The 13389-nt window shown below is 37.1% G+C and overlaps 1 protein-coding gene across 18 annotated transcripts in view; it reads left to right on the forward strand.

Moving 5' to 3' along the window:
- Nucleotides 1-13389, forward strand: part of PARD3 (par-3 family cell polarity regulator) — a 471934-nt gene that overhangs the window by 261834 nt on the left and 196711 nt on the right. For 17 of the 18 annotated variants that reach the window (XM_029077456.2, XM_029077446.2, XM_029077455.2 and 14 more), the window contains 3 exons: nt 269-360; nt 2842-2925; nt 13021-13146. In XM_029077456.2, coding sequence (XP_028933289.1) covers nt 269-360; nt 2842-2925; nt 13021-13146 — 302 coding nt within the window. Of the gene's footprint in view, nt 1-268; nt 361-2681; nt 2694-2841; nt 2926-13020; nt 13147-13389 lie in introns of all 18 variants that reach the window. The other variant, XM_029077450.2, reaches the window with a different exon arrangement.

The raw sequence follows: 13389 nt of genomic DNA on the forward strand, positions 1-13389 counted from the left end.
AAGAAATATTGCAGAAAAGTGTGGTGCTTGATTTTATTTTGATTGATTTTGATGAATTAAGGAAGGAAAGATGGGACATATGCTTTAGCTAGCATGGAGAAGGGCAATCCATTATTACCCATTTTATCATTAAAATGAGCTCATTCTAGTTAGTTGTGCTTAAATGGAATCCACCTAATGCTACCAGGTAAGTTGGAAATATCAAATGAAATGTGAAAAATGGCACTAGAAACTTTTAAATTTCAATGTTATTCCCTCCCACCTCCAGGATGAAGATGGGACAGAGGAGGATAACAGCCGTGTTGAACCAGTGGGGCATGCTGACACGGGTTTGGAGAATACCACCAACTTTTCTCTAGAGTAAGTTGCTGATCATATCTCTCGATGGTGCTTATTGAATGCTTACTGTGTGCAGAGCACTCTACTAAGCACTTGGGAGAGTACAATACAACAAAGTTGGTAGACTTTCCCAACCCACCAGGAGTTTACAGTCTAGAGGGCAACAAGTTATGTATACGTTACTTAAGTGCTTTGGGGCAAAGAGTGGGGTGATCAAATGCTTAAAGGGTATAAGTCAAGTGCTTAGGCGATGCAGAAAAGGAGTGGGAGTAGGGGAAATTGAGGGATTAGGAGAAGGCCTGTTGGAGGAAATGTGATTTTAATAAGCCTTTGAAGATGGTGAGAATGATGGACTGTCATATATAAAGGGGAAGGGAATTCTACCCTGAAGGGAAGACATGGATTAAGGGTCAGCAGCAAGATAGATGAGCTCGAGATACGAGTAAGGTGGCATTGGAGGAGCGAAGCATTCCGATGGGGTTGTAGTAGGAAATCAGCGGGGTAAGACAGAAGGGATTTGAACTGATTGAATGCTCTCAGAGAAGTTTCCAAAATATTAACTCATGCTATAGTCACGTTCCATAAGGAAGATGTCTTATAGAATTGATCCTGTCCAAGGACTTCCAAGAGAGCTTTACCATTTTTTTAAGAGTAGCTTTTAATTTTTTTAGCATTGCAGATCATTATAGGCACCCAAATATGTGGTTAAGTGCAGTAGAAGGAATAAGTAGTAGAAAATATAAAAGCTTGTGAGTTTTATGCTCTGACAAATGCTATTTTCCATTAATATGAAATAGTATTTGATTGAAGCCTTTGTGTCATGTGTAAGCTCTTTGTATCTGTTTTGAAACGGATTCATGTGCCAGTATGTTATCATATTGCCCCTTTTTTATTTATTCATTTATCTTAAGCACATTCCAATATGTATGTCCTCAACAGAAAAAAATAAGTTCAGGTTAGATCATGTAGTGGTGATTTCCTGAAGCTTTTATTTTGGGGAGGGGAGGTTGTTAGTTTGGGGATTTTAGGGGATTAAATCAAATTACATATTCCTTGTGGGATTTCTTGCAGGAAGAGAGACGCAACGTCTTAATTTTATTTTTTCTAAAACGTTTTTTCATCTCCAAGTTTTCAGTGTCTACACAGCTTGCCCCTTGCAAATATTTTGGGATGCGTTCTGCATATAGTGTGTTCTTAGTAAAAACTGTTGGTAATTAATGAAGACACACTTTCAGAACTACCAGTAGGCTGTATCATGCTGGGATGGTCTTAACTGTGTAAACTGCAAATGATAACATTGATTTTTCTTTGCACATTTATGAAAGCATAGTGACACTTTACATTTCAAAGAGGTAAATTAAACAGATTTTTTCTGTAGAGGTTTAATTTCATTTTAAGCCACATGGAGTTTTTAAATAGAAAACGAAAACAGAAATAGCTTTTTTTATTCTTCATGGTGGAGAATGGGATTCTCCAGTTAATCAAAAATTCTGGCTAACTGTGAGTCCAGGCTGTCTAAGGAGGGTGATTTGGTAATTATCAGGAGAGCTAGTGAGAGTGCTTAATAAGGAATAAAATCCTTGCAAAAGCTATTAGTATGAGGAAAGATTGCAAGAAATGAATATCGGTGGCAAGAGAGCTCTTGAGAGTAGAATCCTGGCCACACTCAGATATTTTTGCTGCTGCACTTGGACCATTCAATCAGTACAGAATCTGTTGATAGAGGGAGAATTGTTTGCTTATCAGATCAGGAGAGCACAATTCAGCTTGCCTATCCCATTTTTAGGCAGAGCAACCTGGTTTGGAAGCGAAATGAAACAGGAGTATATTTCCCTTAACCATCTTATGGTTTATGAAAACTGAATTTCAAATACATATAGGCATCGCCATTTAGATGGCAGAAGGTTCCATCCATTCCATCAACCGGTAGTGTTTACTGAGCATTTATTGTCTGCAGAGCACTGTACTCAGTGCTGGGGAGAGGACAATAGAGTTGGTAGGCAGGATCCCCACCTTCAAGGAGCAAGAATTTCAAGCAGAGTTTAGTCGGTCAGTAATTCATATTTATTGAGCACGTACTGTGTGCAGAGCACTGTACTAAGCTTTTGGGAGAGTACACAGAACAGTAAACAGATACATTCCCTGACCACAATGAGCATACAGTCTAGAGGGAGACTAAGAGGCGAGGGAGTTCTAGAATTTAGTAAAACTCCAAAATCAGGCAGTAGTAAATTCAAAACATGCAGTTATATAATAATTGTTTAGTCCAACTAAAACATTAGATTACACTTATTTCATTAATATAGTTATTTCTGATGATTGTTCTCCTTTCATGCCATCAGACTAATATTCAGGTATGTAGCATTTAACGTTGCTTTCATCATCATTGCTAATGTTCTGGAATATATTCGTTTGTGTGTTTGGTGGGTTTTTTTGTTTTGTTGGTTTTTTGGTTTGTTTACAGTACATGTTCATGTTCCCTCATTCATCATTGTCTCACAGTGATATGGTAAAGCTCGTAGAAGTCTCCAACGATGGAGGGCCACTGGGAATCCATGTAGTGCCTTTCAGTGCCCGAGGTGGAAGGTAATGTATTGTGTAGGATTTTAATTGAATCATAACTTTAGAGTGTTTTATCTAAATTTGTGCTAAAGATGTTGATGTACATACTGGCTTAACCTAAGCTTAGACATTTTAGCTTCCTTTTTTAACAACTGCTTTTACGTTCATATTTATTCTGAGGGAAAGTATTGAAGATGAGAGAAAGATGGGCTACAAGTACATTCATTCAGACAATCAAATCAGTTTTCAATATGTGCACCACAGACCTGGTTCAGGTCTTCCCTTGAAATTTAGAATTGAAATATGATAAGAGCCCCAGCTGGACTCTAATATCCTCGTCAATGGCATGGAATTGAATAGTTTAAATCTCTGTAATAAGCTACAAATATATAAAATTGGACTGTCGCTTTTTTCAGTGTCAGTAATTATTGAAGCAGCATGGCCTAGTGAGAAGAACACTGGCATGGGAGTCAGAGTACCTCGGTTCTAAGCCCAGTTTTGCCACTTGCCTACAGTGTGACTGTGGGCACCTTTTTCTGCCTCAGTTTACTCATCTGTAAAATGGGGATTTAATACCTGTTCTCCCTCTCCTCTACACTGTGAGCCCCATGTGGGACAGGGACTGTGTCCAACCTTACTTATGTGTGTCTACCCCAGTGCTTAGTGCTGAGAAGCAGCGTGGCTCAGTGGAAAGAGCACGGGCTTTGGAGTCAGGGCTCATGAGTTCGAATCCCAGCTCTGCCACTTGTCGGCTGTGTGACTGTGGGCAAGTCACTTAACTTCTCTGTGCCTCAGTTCCCTCATCTGTAAAATGGGGATTAAGACTGTGAGCCCCACGTGGGACAACCTGATTCCCCTATGTCTACCCCAGCGCTTAGAACAGTGCTCGGCACATAGTAAGCGCTTAACAAATACCAACATTATTATTATTATTATTATTAGTATAGTGCTTGGCACATAGCGCTTAAATAATGATCATTATTGCTATTGGAGACTTCTGTTAATCCAATGTTTAATTATGTCCTTGACAGTGTGAAAATGTTCTGAAAAATTCAGTTTCCTAAAATGAGTTATAATTCTATTTTTCATTGGAGGATTAATTAGTAAACAGACATGGTAAGGGTTCCATTTTGAAAATATATATAATGGAAGCATATTCAACATTTTATTAAGCTATAGTTTTAGATAAGTAGGACTTTATTTTAAATATATTCATTACCTTATCTTAATGTCCAATTATTTTACTGTTCTAGCTTTATCAGAGAGTAAGGTTCCTAGCACATTTTCAAACATGTAACCAAGAATTTCATGTTGAAGGAATATAATGCTCCTCTAAATCCACCTATTCATTCATAATTCCTGTTAGAGTTGATTAAAGACAAATGTCACTTTTATTAAGTGCTTTTCAGACTTGATGAATAGATTTTTCCACCCTTTATCTAGATTAAAAACTTCTTTTTGATTACTTTTTTTTTGGGCTCAGTTCTTCAATTGCACCATTTCTTAATTATTAATACTGGTGCTGAATTTGAAGGACTTTTCCAAACTATCTTAGTGGGATAAAGTAAAATGCCATGAGTGCCCGACAAATGAGTCTTCTTTCTCAGGATGAATTTCTGGCTTCATCGTTTGGGGATATTTCTCCACACTGATATAAAGAAATGAGGTTTGGAAGGACCAAGACTGCTTTGCAATAACATGCAAAGTGGAATAAAAATATACCTTTGCTTTCTTTTGATCAGAATTTTCTGTGGATTGATGGGTAGGAAGGAGACTCTTGTAAGGTAGTATGCTGCATCCTTTTTCATATTTTATAATTGGCCAGGTTCATCTTAGAAAACCGTACATATTCACCGACAAAAACTGAAAATTTTATTGGAGATTAAGTACCCACTTTGATATTAGGGGGAATTTATAATGCAGAAAACAGAATGTTCTTGCCATCTCAAGAGAATTAAATAATTATTTCACTGGTATTATTTTACACCACATGTAATATATATAGTTTGTTCTGAGTCTAGAATCTAGGTCTGACTCAGGCTCATGCTCTTTCCATTAGACCATGTAGCTTCACATGGCAAAAAAAAAATTTATCCAGTGGTCTCATTTCCTCCTTATCAAGCCTTTGACCAATATTGTCATCAAGTAGAGTTAAATGTTATTTTTGCCTATTGCTGTTCAGAAACGTAACAGATTTGGAGCTGCTGAATTAGGACATTGAAAACCTTAAACTGAACAAATCTACCCTGGATAATCGAGAATGATTGTAACCATCAGGGAATGATACAGTAGAATTAGCAAATGCTCACTTAAAAGGTTCCTTAATGTACTTTTTATAATATATGATTTTAAATTCTCTCTATACATTTACAATTTCCCATTAAACAACCAAGACTTTTTAAAAAATAAAATTATATTTGCTGGACCTTTCAAAAAATATCTCGGAAGGAATGTATTGCCTTGGAGAGCAAATATAGACCATCATGTATTCGTATGAAGAGAAATTGAAATGAACATCATTTTGAAAGGGCTATGAGATAAAAATATTTACTTTCATTGCCAAGTTTTTAAGGTTTCAGGAGCATTGTGCGGGTCATTAATTGTTAAGAGCCCAGACTATAAATTGGCTATTTTGAGAAGTGATTATTGTTTAGTTAAGTGGAGAGAAATGACATTGCTATTTTGTTACACAATGTTCCCAAATATTTGATATATAGTTGTCATATTAAGGCTATGTCTTGAAATAACTGGCTAAAAATATGTAGTTTGGGAAGTTTTTTGGCCTCTTCCTTCAAAAGATTTATTTTCTTTCTTCCATGGGAAAAATATAACCTTGGATAAGTGACTCTGATTCCTGAGAAAAAGCTTTTGGCAGGGGAGCAGGGGATATGAGGAGCATAAAAAGCTTCTGAGGCTTTTAAAATACAGAAGAAGCACCAATGGAACATCCCTTTGGATTCCCCAACCTCGGGTCCATTCACTTACTTGCGGGTTTTCAGAAAGTACAGTAGAAGCTACTGAATAATTGCATTTTCCCTCAGCTGTTATGAACAGAATTTTCATTCCTTTAGTAGACTGCCCTGAATACTTGCATGTATCAATGATATGGTTTGGAACTCCCCTAGAATGTTTGGCTCTGATTTTTGTGATACATAGCAAGAGAAGTATTAACTTGAATTTGTGACTGTTAGGATAGTCAAAGTGGAACATATTAGTGAGCGCTTTGTATTCAGGATATTGAATAAGTATCCCTTTTTTTGTCTCTGAAGAAAGTATATGATCTCTTATGGGCCTTTCTGTAAAACTGGACTAGTTGGTATTGATTGAGCACTTACTATTTGAAAAGCAGTGTACTAAGTGCTGAGAAAGAGTTCAATGAAAGATAAATCAAACACAGGCCATGGTCCTCAGAGAGCTCACAGTCTTAAAGTGGGGACTGGTAGAATGGCATCAGATTGAATATAGAAAGACAAATCTATATGTATTTTCAATGGTTCTTGTGTAGCTTTTCATTTCACAATGTTCATGGGTTTTAGTGAAATTTTCAATGTAGGCTTTTCCTTTCACGCTCAAATAAATTAGAAAATGTCTAGAATACAAGGCGAGAGAATGGGTTTCCTCCAAAAGACTCCTAGTTGTAGCCTATATTTTGCATTAGCTGTGGCCTCCTTTTTTTTAAATTGGGACCCAGCTTTGCTCGGTATAACCTTCATTAATGGGAAATGAAGGTATTCATTTAGTTGTATTTATTGAGCGCTAACTATGCGAAGCATGGTACTAAGCACTTGGGAGGGCACAATATAATAATATAAAAGCACATCCCCTGCCCACAGCAGCTGATCTTTGGATATTTTTCAACCTTTGCCTCTGGTTATTTACTTCTCTGTCACACCCTTTTTCAGGCACACACATTTTACACAGGACTACCCCACGGCTAGAGTTCAAAATTTCCCTCTTCCTTTTCTCCAGTAATGCTTCTATTCCTCTTCCTTCTAGTCTAGCATTGAAGTTGTTGTGAAGGGTTGTAGCTTAATCAAGTAGAAGAAAGGAGGCTGTTCAAAGCAGAATGAATTGTTTGTGAAAAGGCTTGTGGGCAAGAATGGCAAATATGGAGAAGCATGTGATGATTCATAATAATGATAAGCACTTAAAATATACTAAGCACTTGAGAAGATATAATCAACCACAGTTCCAGTCCTAGAATAGGATTTACAATCTAAGACACAGGGAGAACAAGTGCCTTATCCCCATTTTACAGGTGAGGAAATTGAGTTGAAAAGAAGTTTTACTTCCTCCAGATCCCACAGCAGGCCAGTGGCAGAGCTAGGATTAGAATGCATGTCTCTCCCCCAATCCCACCACACCCTTCCTATGCTAATTCTACTAAATCAAACTGCATGAAATAGGGTGTAGCCTGAAAAAAATTAGTATTTAGGAAATGAAGAACCAATTGGTGGAATGCTACAAATCCATGGCCAAGAGTTTTCATTTATTGCAAATGGCCCTAGGCCGATCAAAAAGGCCAGTTCCTTTGGAACCCAGAGAATTGGCCACTAATGTATAATCAGGCGTAAAGCTCTGAACTGTGCAGAACTGCAGTCGTGCAGTTTCTGAAGTTTGAACTAGATTCCCAACACACGTTTCTATAGTTTGTATCTGTTTCTGAGCTACCCCTGCAGACCATCAACCTGTTCCCATAGCTGTGATAAAGTCAATTTACACAGTCCATCCATAGCCTTACTGTGGGTATGCACAGGTTCGACTAGGTGTCTAATTCAGGCTCACAAGAAATTCCAGTAATGTGTCATATTTGATATCAGATTTGTAAAAATGAGAAGGAGCATGGCCTAGTGGAAGGAGCACAGGCCTGGGGGGATCAGAGGATCTGGGTTCTAATCGCGGCTTGGCCACTTGTCTGCTATGTGACCTCAATCACTTAACTTCTTTGTGCCTCAATTATCTCACCTGTAAAATGGGAATTAAGTCCATGAGTTCTATGTAGGGCACGGAATGTGTCCTACCTGGATTATTTTGTATCTGGAATGTGTCCTACCTGGATTATTTTGTATCTACCCCAGCACTTAGTATAGTGCCTGGCACATAGTAAGTGCTTATAAATACCATTTTTTTTTACATGAACTCTTGAAACCAAATCAGTCCATTAGCACTGAAGTTAAACTCCTCCCAATGGCTTTAGCTTCACAGGGTGGGACATAAAAGTGAACAAATAAAAAGTAGAGAGACTCCTAGTTTTCCTGTAACATGGATGTTGTGTTCTTACAGGACCCCACACTAAGGAAAATTAGCATTCTAGTACTTACTGGGTCCAACAGAACTGTTTCTTTCGATATCTTGTTTCACAGGCTCCAGCCAGGCTTGTGTTGCTGGAAGAATGTTCTTCCTAATTCTGCAATTCATTTTAACCTAAATATGCAGCAAAAACACATAGTTTGGCAGAACTGAATATTCTCAAACAAGCTGTTTGAGCCAAAATGTGGCATAAAAGCAAGAGTTTCAGAGAAAATGTTTAAGAATGTGACAACATACAGCATCAGATAATTACATCATCAAAGCTGAATGTAGGAAAACAGTTAATCAATAATATTTATTAAGTAGTTCATTCATTCATTCATCATATTTATTGAGGGCTTACTGTGTGCAGAGCTCTGTACTAAATGCTTGGAAAGTACAATTCAGCAACAGAGATAATCCCTACCCAACAACGGGCTCCCAGGCTAGAATGGGGGAAACAGGCAACAAAACAAAGAAAATAAACAGGCATCAATAGCATCAATATAAATAAATATAATTATAGATACATTCACATAATTAATGAAATAAATAGAATAATAAAATATGTACCTTTATACACAAGTGCTGAGGGGCGTGGAGGGGAGTAGAGCAGAGGGAGGGAATCAGGGCAATGGGGAAGGGAGGAGGAGCAAAGCCCTTGAGAGAGTACAGTAGAGTTGGCAGACAGGATCCCTGCCCTTAAGAAATTTACAATCTAGCATGGCAAACAGAAAATAAATTAATTTATAGGTGGGGGGAAGCCAGAGAGTTAAAAAGTATGTAATACTGATAATTGTGGATTCCTTAAGTACTTACTAGGTGCCAAGCCTGTGCTAAATGCAAGGTAATCACACCAGATGCCCTCTCATTACCACATAGGGATCACACAGTCTAAAGGGGAGGAATGCAGTTTTTGAATCCCCATTTTACACATGAGGAAACTGAGGCACAGAAAAAGTAAATTTACTTGCCTAAGTTACACAGCAGGAAATTGGCAAAGCCAGGATTAAAACCCAGGTTTGGTGATCCAAAGACCCATACCCTTTCCAAAAGACTACCCCACCCACCGGTAACTTTATTGTCAGTCACATCATCTTCAAATATTAAGAGCAACTATATAAATACATACGCACACACATTCCACAATAGTTGTATTGAAAAATATGTGTTTGAGATACCTAAGTACTAGCCACTGTTTTAACTCTGCCTCCTCTTAATGAAACTACAGGAGACCTAACTTTTCTGGCTTCAGTTGCTAGAATTCTCGATTGGTTTTGAGCTTGCTTTCTTCTCCCATTTCCTGATTGATTGCTTGTTTCTATAAACTATTACTTTTTTTTTGCTTAAAATCCCTCTATAGTTATAGTAATTTCCATGTGTGTCCGTGATACATTCATTAGTGGTCAGATTGAGCTAGTTACTCAGGGTCTATGTGTGAAATGTTCTGTGAAATGGGGACTGGTTTTTGAATCACATTCTAGCACTTCACTGTTATGTTTTTACTGCATTTGTGGTGTTTACTCTGTGTCAGCTTTTATTAAGATAAATTGTGATCATTTCCATACAGCTGGGTGGCATTTGTGGCAGGTTTACATTATTAAAAGAAAACTCAGACTAACTCAACTAATTTAGTTGTCAATAAAACATTTGTTACTTATTTCAGTTTTATCATTGGTTGTAGTACTTAGAATTGAAATGTTAACATGTGTGACTGAGTTTATTTTAATTAAGTGCATAATTAGGCTAATGAACCTTGTAAAAATGTAGTGGTGTAAGCATTAATATAATCTAAGCAGTTAAATTTCTAATTATGCTTCCAAACTGGTGGAAAGATCCAGCATCTCAATGGTTGGTTTTTGGAAGCTAGAAATATGCACTTACACACTCATACACGCACACACACTCCAATTTAAATATTGCTCATGAACTAATGGAACTTGCTTTTTGGAGGAAAATTGCTCATATATTTAAAGTGTATCATTTTATAAAAAGCAGAGCTAACATGCCTGGGAAAAATTTTAAAACTCAAATTGAAAAAACAAATCTGACCATTTTAAAGTACCAATCAGTCATTGAAGGACACCTCAAATGTCTGTTTCCCAGGCCACCATCTTGATTGTTTGGGGAGTGCGCGACTAGGGAAGTAGACTTAGGCTCCCTTTCTCATTGGTTTCTAGCCCCTCACGTACTAGAATTGCTTTTATTTTTCTCTACAATGTATTGAGGTTGATTTTTAACCTCATTTTTCTGATGAGGAAATAACAATAGTACTTTATTATGGAAGGTCATCATTTAGATTTTTAAAAAATAAAATTCACTCAAGGTCCCTATCAAGAATGCTGTTTGTAATCCCTGTTTTGGGGAGGAAATTATAAATGCTTGTATTAAGGCCAACAGCCTGGAGCCCAGTAGCCATCACTAAATAATGATTTGGGCATAGTAACACTTTAGACAGTAGTAATCTTGATACTTCTTACATGGTGCTCCAATTCAGCTTTGACATCTACAGCGCAGTTGAAACACCTCTGTCTCTCCCAGTCATTGGAGAGGTATGGGTCTGTCATTGCTGTTAGACTCCATGTTGTGTAAGACGTTGAGTGAATACATGCCAATCATTCCTATTTAAAATTGGGTAAAAAGTGGGATTTTAATGAAACCCAGGTGTAGTTAGTATTCTTTCTAAGTAAATAAATTTAATAGAACTTTTAATGAGGGTAAATGTAGCTTTGACAGGTAATTTATTTCTGGTTTATATTACTTTACCAGGAGTTAGGATTAAAAATGCCTTTTGCCAGATAAGAGGTCTTGTGTGTTTTGTTGTAAGAAAGATGAATCATGCAGAAAATAAAATAAATCCTGCTTTTAACTTTAGATAATTATGTTGGAATTGATGCAAGTAATATGATCAGACCCAGAAAAATGTAGGGTAGTAATAACAAATAAGGAACTATGTAATTAAAAGATATAAATTTGTTAATGTTTCCTGTTGACATTTCAAACCTTAAGAGTAGTGCTTTTTAAGAATATGATGTCACCATAACATTCAAGTGCTGGCTTGTACTGGTGTATATAAGCATCTAGGAAATACAATCCTGAGTATCATGTGGCTGATCTGGTAAATATTCATTGACTGAGTTAAACATGGTTTACAAAGAATATGAAGATGCTTTGACATGACATAGTTCAAACAAAATAGAACCAGGAATGCTTGAATTACTTTGAACATCTATGTATTAAAGGTAAATTTTAATGTAAGCTTTATTGATCACGGAAATTAGAAATGCATTCATCAAGTGTAGCCTTCAAGAAAGGTGCATATTACTCACGGCACTGCAAATAGTCTTTTGTAGGTTTTCAGGTTCCATAAATGATTTGATAAATAGATTGAAAATAATAGTGCATGCTCAATCCTACTCGTAGCTCGCAACTCTGAATTCAATCAGTCACATTTGTTGAGTGCTTACCATGTATAGAGCAGTGTACTAAGCACTTGGGAGAGTACAGTACAACAGAGTTGGTAGACACATTCCCTGCCTACAGTGAGTTTATAGTCTAGTGGGTTGGGTAATTCAACTGTTGGGTAATCATCAGTTTTGACTCTATTGCATCTCTTCATCTTCAAATGCAGCTGATGATACTAGCTATCCACATGGGGGAGGAAGGCAGATTAATACTATCAAGTACTTTGTAATGGAAAGCCACTGCAGATAGTAGAGCACCTTTTATTGAGGCCCCACTTCAGTTAAACAGTGGTGTTGATTGAGTACTTTTGTGTGCAGAGCACTGTAATAATAATAATAATAATGTTGGTATTTGTTAAGCGCTTACTATGTGCCGAGCACTGTTCTAAGCGCTGGGGTAGACATAGGGGAATCAGGTTGTCCCACGTGGGGCTCACAGTCTTAATCCCCATTTTACAGATGAGGGAACTGAGGCACCGAGAAGTTAAGTGACTTGCCCAAAGTCACACACACTGTACTAAATGCTTGGGAAAGTACATTACAATTGATTATAAATGCTGCCTTCCCACAAGGAATTTACAGACTAGGGGGAGTTTACAGACTAGTGCACTGAACTATGCATTTGGGCAGCTCAGATTAATGAATTACATATTCCCAGCCCACAAGAAGCTTACACTTTGAGGGAGACTAACCTAAAAAGATTTACAATTAGAGTGATCAGAAGAAATAAGTGCATGGATACTGAGGATTGATGTAAAGATGATCATAAATACTAAAGTTGGCTGATGAAATTATGTGGCTTGGGGTGCAAAGATGTTTTCCAGATACTTTTCAGAAAAGTTCAACATGTAAATGTTCATTTAGTTAAGTTTCCATGACTCGAGAACTTTCCTGTTATAAACTAGAGGACACCAAGTCCTGTTTTACTTGGTTTGCTTTATTCATCTTTTCTACCTCCCCCAAAAGATGGAACTTGCTCCCTCAGCGGATGCCAGTTGGCTTAAATGACAAATCCATGCTATTCTCAGGTTCCATACTGCGACAGTCACTAAGCCATCAAACTAGCTCTGCTTGAAGTAATTGTAAAAGTAGACAGTTGTCTACCATGTATTTCAGGAAAGTTATATACTGACAAACCAAAAAATGATGTCTTCTTGGAGAGAAAGTGCAATCTAATTCTATTTTAGAATGATGATATCCTACTCTTTAAAGGGTATGGGGTATTGAAATTCGGCCATGTTCTAAGCAGTGGTTTAAGACATTACTTTTTGTGTTAGCAAAATGTTATGGTAGCACATTAAATCACTAGGATATTGTGGACCAAGGAAATATAATATGTAGAATCATTCTTTTCTTAATGTTCCAGAACCTTGGGGTTATTAGTAAAACGACTGGAGAAAGGTGGTAAAGCTGAGCAAGAAAATCTTTTTCACGAGAATGATTGCATTGTCAGGATTAATGATGGAGACCTACGCAACAGAAGATTTGAACAGTAAGTGCTTCTATCCTATAATGTTATACCTTTTCATGCTTTAAACAAGCACGATACAATACAGTCATTGGAAAGGTTTGAAACAAAATGTCTGTATTATCTCTATTCAGTGGAGAGATGGAGTGTATTCCCTGTCATTATCTCCAAGCAGTGAAGACTTATAGTGCATTCTCGGCCATTATCTTGTCTTTTAAAATTTTAATTACTCAAACTACTGTATAATTACCACTCAGACATATGTAA

Source organism: Ornithorhynchus anatinus, chromosome 13, assembly GCF_004115215.2.
Source record: "Ornithorhynchus anatinus isolate Pmale09 chromosome 13, mOrnAna1.pri.v4, whole genome shotgun sequence".
NCBI lineage: Eukaryota > Metazoa > Chordata > Mammalia > Monotremata > Ornithorhynchidae > Ornithorhynchus > Ornithorhynchus anatinus.